The sequence below is a fragment of the Hippopotamus amphibius genome, chromosome 3, assembly GCF_030028045.1.
Source record: "Hippopotamus amphibius kiboko isolate mHipAmp2 chromosome 3, mHipAmp2.hap2, whole genome shotgun sequence".
Classification (NCBI taxonomy): Eukaryota; Metazoa; Chordata; class Mammalia; order Artiodactyla; family Hippopotamidae; genus Hippopotamus; species Hippopotamus amphibius.
The window spans coordinates 130,981,888-130,989,216 of record NC_080188.1 but is presented as its reverse complement, the minus strand read 5'-3'; the positions used below and the strand labels follow the sequence as shown (position 1 = coordinate 130,989,216).

The 7,329-nt window shown below is 65.8% G+C and overlaps 1 protein-coding gene across 10 annotated transcripts in view; it reads right to left on the bottom strand.

Annotated features, from left to right (window-relative positions):
• Positions 1 to 305: 305 nt before the first annotated feature.
• The window catches only part of OSBPL5 (oxysterol binding protein like 5), a 90,748-nt gene continuing 83,724 nt past the window's right edge, over positions 306 to 7,329 (bottom strand). For 9 of the 10 annotated variants that reach the window (XM_057725675.1, XM_057725678.1, XM_057725673.1 and 6 more), the window contains 7 exons: positions 6,954 to 7,043; positions 6,726 to 6,862; positions 6,104 to 6,289; positions 5,703 to 5,868; positions 3,449 to 3,587; positions 2,960 to 3,062; positions 306 to 1,268 (listed from right to left, as the gene is read on the bottom strand). In XM_057725675.1, the coding sequence (XP_057581658.1) occupies positions 1,130 to 1,268; positions 2,960 to 3,062; positions 3,449 to 3,587; positions 5,703 to 5,868; positions 6,104 to 6,289; positions 6,726 to 6,862; positions 6,954 to 7,043 (960 nt within the window). In that variant the 3' untranslated portion in view covers positions 306 to 1,129. The remainder of the gene's footprint in view (positions 1,269 to 2,959; positions 3,063 to 3,448; positions 3,588 to 5,702; positions 5,869 to 6,103; positions 6,290 to 6,725; positions 6,863 to 6,953; positions 7,044 to 7,329) is intronic. The other variant, XM_057725677.1, reaches the window with a different exon arrangement.

The following is a 7,329-nucleotide window of genomic DNA, read 5'->3' as shown; positions in this document are numbered from 1 at the left end:
CCGCTGGGGTGACTCCCTTCCCGCCCACCTGGCAGCCTCTGGAAGCGAAGTTGTTTCTGATTCGCCCGGTTCCGGGTTGGCCCCGCCCTTCCCAGCGGGTGAGACACCCAGAGAGGTACTGGCAATCCCCGGCCCTGCCCGCCACCGCCGGAGAGGTTTCCAGGAAGTCAACACGCGCGACAAGTGTGTCTTTATTTCAGGGGACGGAGCACAGACGTGTCCCCAGCTGGGGGAGGGGCAACAACATGGGGACATAAAGTGGACAGTCAGCTCAGATGGCACTGCCACCACATAGTTTAGGCTCCGTGTGTATCTACATGTGCGCGCGCACACACACACACACACACACACACACACACACACACCCCCCAACCTGACACAGGAACGGAGGCCAGACACCAGGCGCTGTTCGCAGCCTGCCTGAAATACTGCAATTGCGTTTATTAAAAACACGTGGGAAGGGAAGACCGTGCATCAATCAGTCTGGGCAAAGTGTCCACCTCGGGCTCCGGTCTGGGGAAGCCGCCCCCAGCCTCGCCGTCCTCACGTGTGCCTGCCCCAGCTTGGCACGTCCCGGCGCGGAGGGAGGTGAGGCGGGTTCATAGGAATATGAACTGGGCTCCGTCCACACAGCACAAGGGCAGAAGGAAGCGCCCTCTCCAGCCGGTGCCTGAAGCCCACCTGTGACCCATCTAGGGCAACGTGGGCAGGGTCTCGGGAAGGGATGGCCTGTGTGTTAGGCCCAAGGAGGACCTGGGGTGCTGGCTTCCTTCCGGCTCACCCCTGCTGGGGAGGAACACCCACAGGCTAGCAGGCCCTCCTGACCCTCCGCCATCAGTCCCCTGAGGCTGATGGGGGACGAGGCGTCGAGGTCGCCAGGGAACACTGTGCACCACGAATGCGACATTTGGCTTCAGCATGAAGGCCAGCGCCTCCCCAGGAGGACCCTGTGTGCCCCCTGCCCCCAGGTCCCTCCTGCTGTCCTGCCACCGTGGCCCCTCTGTCCACAGAGGCCGAGCTCGCGGGGTCTCTGCCTCCACAGGGCTGGTGTAAAGTGCTAGGTGCCCGGGAGGGAGGCTGGGGCTGCCCGGGTTCTGCAGGTGATGCCCACGCCGTCCCCAAAGGGCTCTTATTTGAGGGTGTAGTTGATGAGCAGCTGACATGCCAAGAACAAGCACAGCAGGAACCAAGAGCGGGGGCTGTGCAGGAGGCCCGGGGCCGGTGCCTGCCTGGCCCGGGCCGTGGAGCTCAGCATGGCCGAGAGATGCCTGGAACGACAGGGCCCAGCGGTTCACCCAAGGCCACCCAGGCAGGGTGCCCAGCCCTGCCCTCGGGTGCAACAGGTGGAGCGGTCGTTCGCAGGAGGGTCCCAGGGCACAGCTGCACCAGATTCCAGGGCACACGTTTCGGGGGTGGGGCAGGGGAGCTGAGTCTCTTACATCCTCCCTCCCCCCTCCACTGCTACATGCTGAACTGTGTCCCCCAAAGTCCTCTGTTGGAATCCTGACCCCCCAGCAGCCTAGAATGTGACTGTATTTGGAAATGTGACCTTTAAAGAGGTGAATAAAGGAAAATGAGGTCACTGGGATGGGCCCTAATCCCGCACGAATGACTGGTGTCCTTATAAGAAGATAGGCCAGGACACAGACAGACACGGAGGGATGACCCTGTGAGGAACAGGGAGGAGACGGCCGGCTGCACGCAGAGGAGAGAGGCCTCGGGAGGACCCAGCCCTGCCCTGACCTTGGGTTTCCGCCTCCAGGACTGGGAGAGGGAAATGTCTGGGGCTGAAGCTGCTTCCCAGTGGTCCTCTGTATGGCAGCCCAGGAAACCCACAGCCCTGCCCTGGATTCTGACGTCAGCGTGTCTGGACCTCTGCAGAAGCCTCAGGCTGTCTCCCGGCCACCTGCCTGGCAGCTAGCCTCCTTTGATGGTGCCAGACGCCGCCCGGAGCCTCCCGGCTCCCATGGCCTCAGCTCCACCACCTCGGGCCCCTCCCCTCGACTGGCCCTCCTCCCAGCAGTGGCCCATCCGTGCTGCCTTCTGCTCTCAGCACTGACCTCTGCTTTCCCCCTTTCCAGCTCCTCCCTGTCCACCTGCATCCTCCTCCTGGAAATCCTCCCTGTCCATGGAGACGGCATTCCTCTCCCACTCTTACAAAGTGCCAATCTCCCTCTCTCTTGGCCCCACACAGCCTCACGATGGAGCAGGTTACTAAAATGGTGTGAAACGCCTCTGTGCCACTGGTTGGGTGACCACAGGCGTGAAATTCTAGGCTTCCAGGGGCCGCTCACAACTGCCGAGTGCTCGCTGGGTGCCAGGCGTGGAGCTCAGCCCTCTGCTCCACCTTCCTCCCTCCCAGGGACACTGCTGTCACCCCAGGTCACAGATGGGGAGACTGAGGCATGGACAGCCGAGATCCCACAGCTCGGGAGTCCTGCAGCCCTGCCGGAGCCAGAGTCTGGCTCTGGGGCCGAGCAGCAAGCATGGCTCTACCTCCAGGTGCTGGACGCGTGTTTCCAGTCTTCCCGGACATGCCTCACCCAGCTCTTCTGGAGGACATTGTATTCTTGGATGTGGGGCTACTGGGGGGTGCTAGAAGACACCCTCGGGGGAGCCAGTGCCGGCAGCACCTCTTTTCCAGCTGCCATCTGCCCCACCCACCAGCAGCATGGACAGCCCTGCCCTGGTTCCCCTGGGCTCCATACAGCCCCCTCCAGGCCCCGCGTCCTCCTAGCAAGCTCAGCCTGTTCACATCCCCCCTCCTCCTGCCCACCTCTCACAGAGGCCAGAACCCAGGAGGTCCCTTGTTGTCGCCCAGCAGCCAGACCTTTTGAAGTCCTGAGGGTTCTAGCCCGAGTGACAGTCCAGGTGAACACTGCTCCCCCCACCCCTCCGCCGGCTCGGGCTCCCCTGATCTCTGACCTGGAGCCTTGGCTGGACCCCCAGCATGTCCCACCTGTGCAGCTCCTGCTGGGCCTCCCGGATGGACAGGATCGCCTCGTGCAGCACCTGCAGCCACCGCGCCTCCTTCCCACACCGAGGGCATGGGCTCTCGCAGCCTAGGATGCAGGACCGGGGGGCAGGGGTGGGGGGGGGGAGGGCATAGTGAGGATGAGCTGGGACGCCTGGGGAACTGGCAGACGGGGCCGTGCCCCACTGCACAGGAGCCTTCAGGTGGTGGTGGTGCTGAGGGATGCTTCCAGAGGGAACCCCGGGCTCAGCTGGCCTCTGATGAGACCAGAGGCAGGGACCAAGGCGGGGAGACAGGCAACCCCTGCGGGCAGGGGCAGAGGGGCAGGAGCTGACCCAGGAAGTCACAGACAGATGGACAGGGCACAGCCCCGCCCCTCGCACAGGCCCCGCCCTCTGCCCGCCCCCCACCCCATCTGCCCTTGGGCTCCCGTGTCTTCCCACCCTTCAGAGGGGCTGACCCAGGTGGGCTCACCGAGAGTGAAGTCGCCGTCCTCCTCCTCGTCAGAGAGCTCGGGACAGGACTCGGGCGTGGAGCCGCTGCTCTCGGTGACCTGGCTGTGGCCGGACGGCTGGTCGCTGGCCTTGCGGAGCCGCCGGTCGGGGCCAGACCCCTGGTGGGAGATGGAGCGGCCGCGGCTGGGAGCCCACCCACACCCCCCCACCCCGCACCCTCGGGGGGCCTCGAGCGCCAGCTGTGCCTTCGGGGACCTGCTGGGGTGTCGCTGGCGTTGGGGACGTGGCGGTGGGTTTATGCCAGGGCAGCTCTTAGAGGGGGCGGCGGGAAGAGTGGGAAACCGCGGCCCTGGTGCACAGAGGGGCTCTGGCCCCGCCCTGCCCTGACCGGAGTCTCGCTGCCCGCTGGGCCTCAGTATTCTTGGGGGTGACGCAGAGTGCCGGCCCCTCTGCTCTGCGGCGTCGGCCTGGGGACCGTCACAAGGTCCTGCCCGATACAGGCGGAGATGACGGGGGTGGGGCCGGGGACCCAATCAACGTGTGAGCTGACAGCTAGGGCTTCCCCAACGTGGAGGGGCCCCCAGGCTGGCCGGCCTCAAGCAAGTCCCCTGAGTACAGGAGTGGCCATGTGACAGCAGACCTGTGTCCAACAGAGGGGCCTGGACGGTGCCTGTACGCTCTGCATTAAGCCGCGTGGCCCTGATGCGCGTCAGGACTGGGGGCTGGGGTCAGCAGTGGGGGGTGGCGTCAGAGATGGGGTGGGGTCAGAGATGGGGGTGGGGTCAGATGGGGTGGGGTCAGAGATGGGGGTGGGGTCAGATGGGGTGGGGTCAGAGATGGGGGTGGGGTCAGATGGGGTGGGGTCAGAGATGGGGTGGTGTCAGCTATGGGGGGTGCGGTCAGAGATGGGGGTGGGGTCAGCTATGGGGGGTGGGGTCAGCTATGGGGAGTGGGGTCTGATAGGGTGGGGTCAGAGATAGGGTGGGATCAGAGATGGGGGTGGGGTCAGAGATGAGGGTGGGGTCAGCTATGGGGGGTGCGGTCAGAAATGGAGGGTGGGGTCAGATGGGGGTGGGGTCAGCTATGGGGGGTGGGGTCAGAGATAGAGGTGGGGTCAGCTATGGGGGTGGGATCAGGTGGGGTCAGATGGGGGTGGGGTCAGATGGGGTGGGGTCAGTTATGGGGGTGGGATCAGATGGGGTGGGGTCAGAGATGGGGGTGGGGTCAGAGATGGGGTGGGGTCAGCTATGGGGGGTGGGGTCAGAGATGGGGGTGGGGTCAGCTATGGGGGTGCAGTCAGAAATGGAGGGTGAGGTCAGATGGGGGTGGGGTCAGCTGTGGTGGGTGGGGTCAGCTATGGGGGGTGGGGTCTGATAGGGTGGGGTCAGAGATGGGGTGGGATCAGATGGGGTGGGGTCAGCTATGGGGGGTGCGGTCAGAGTTGACGGGTGGGGTCAGAGCCTGGACAGGTGGACGTCACCGCAGGGGCAGGTTTTGGGATGTGGTGGGGCCCCAGCCGACTGGAAAGGCTAAAGAGAGGAAGATGCAGAGGGGCATCAGGTGGACACGTGTGCGAGGGGCTGGGGCCATCTGGCCTAGGCTGAGGGGCTGTGGGATATGGGGGAAGGAGGGGGTGGGACACACGTGGCTGGTGAGATACTGCGGCCCCTGTGTGCTGGGGAAATTGGGGCTCCTGGGCAAGATGAGGAGCCTGCCCCTCCACTGTGTGCACAGTGGGCGCCCAGCTGGTGCAGTGGGTGCCATTCCACACATGGAAGCTGCCCATGTGGGCGGGGCCCCTGCAGGCTTCCCTCCAAAGGCACCTCTGTCTGGAGTTCTCCTTCCTCCTGCCTCCTGGAGCCTCCGGCCTGCCCTCCCCCTCCCCTTCCCACCCTCTCTCCCACACTTTGTAGGCCCAGGCACCTGGGTAAATGCCGCAGCCCCCTCCTCCTACTTGGGCAAGTCCCTGGGCTGCCCTAAGCCTCAGTGTTTTCATCTGTGGAATGGGGTAAGGTGCAGAGGGCAGCTCTGGGGAGTGATGGGCTGAGACCACACACCCTGCAACAGTGCCCTGAATACTGGGGTGCCCCAGGAACCGAGTGTCCTGCAAATCCAGGCATCCAGGCCCCAAGCTGAGCAGGGAAGGGCAGGGCAGGGATGCGGAGGGACGCCAGAGGAGACCCTGCTAGGATGTGGGTCAGAGTGTGCCAGGGTGGGGGAGCCAGAGGAAGGGGGCCAGGCAGGTGGGTGTGAGGGAGGGCGCAGGGCCATACCTGGAGGAAGCCAGCAGGGGCCCTGGGGGTGGTGCTGACCTGGTGCCGGGGCTCTGGGCTGCCCAGGAAGGTGGTCTGGCGGGCCATGGTCTCCCGCTGCAGGGTGTGCAGGACCCCGTCTTGCTCAAACTGGGCAATGTCCTTCAGGGGGTCCCAGGGGCTGTGGCTGGAGAGTCCAGAGAGCATCTGTTGGCAGGGGCGGTGGCCCTCGGAGTGAGGGGGCCCCATCCTGGCTCAGCCCGCAGCCTCCCGGCAGGACTGGAGACCCCCAGGGGAGAGACCGCTGCCTGCCCCTGTGTGCAGCCCCCATGTGACCCTCCCTCCCCATCACCCAGGGCCAGGAGGGTGGGGGGCTGCTGCCCAGCCCACGTGGGGCGCAGGCACCGTCCGCCGGCACTCACTTCTCGTATCGGTAGCGCCACTCCTGGGTGGCCGGGTCCAGGTGGAACAGCTGCGGCGTCCAGGGCACCAGGTGCTGCTGGCGCTCTCGGGCCCGCTGCCGCTGCGCCTCCTCCAGGGAGGACTTCTCCTGTGTGGCCTTGTGCTGGTCACCCTCACTGATGGCCCTGGTGACGTGCCGCCAGAGCCTACGAGCAGGGCACACGCTCTGAGCTGGGGGACCCGGGCAGCTCCGGCCCCTCCTGCTAGAGGGGATGCTCAGAGCAACCTCCACTTGATTGCCTCCAGCAACAGGGAGCTCACTGCCTCTTGGGGTGCCCGGGTCTCCTGGGCACTGTTTATTTACCATGAGACGGTTCTTTCTTATGCTGGACACACACCTGCCACCAGCAGGGCCCCTCCCTGTGGAGCCACAGTCACCCGCCCTGGAGCCTGCTCCTCCCCAGGCCTCCCCCATCTCCCTCCAGCTGCCCACAGCGGATGTGTCCTCTGCCATGTGGGGTCCACTCAGGTACGCCCTCCCTGCCAGGGACATCCAGTGCACATGCATCCAGGGGAGAGCAGCAGCCCGCCAGGCCACGCCGGCCAGGGTCAGGGGTCCCGCGGCGCCTGGGTGGGCCTCACCTCTCCGATTCCAGCTCCGTCTGCTCCTCCAACAGCACTGTGTGCCGCTTCAGCCGCTGCCCGCGGACCTCCTCGCTCGGGTTCCAGAAGAGCTCGGTGCCTCCTCTGCCCTCCTCCTTGATGAACACTTCCCTGTCCTGCCCCAGACGGCCAGGCGGGTCAGAGGTATGGGCTGTGGCCTCCGCTGCCCCCGGGCCCACCTGCGCCTGCCCGCCCGCAGCCTCTCACCCAGTGTCCCGTGAGCCGCGCCAGGACCTCCTCGCCCGATGTGATCTTCCCCGAGATCTGGTTGATGCTCGCGCTGCCACCGAAGAAAGGCTGTGGAGACACACCCGAGACGATGCCGGTGCCACCCTTGCGGAGCTGGGGAGCAGGGGGGCCCCCTTCCTCACGGGGGTGCGAGCTCCCAGCCCCAGTGCACAGGGGCCGGCTGGGACGGGACTGAAGCTGGAGACAGCCACACTCGCCCACAGCCCAGCCTGAGCTCGAGGATGCTGGGTTCCTGCCAGGCCTTCGTGCCCCGCGGTGGGGCAGGGGCCTGGGCCCGTCCTGGCTCTGCTGTGTGGCCTGTGGGCAGCCCCTTCCCCTCTCTGGGCCCACTGTG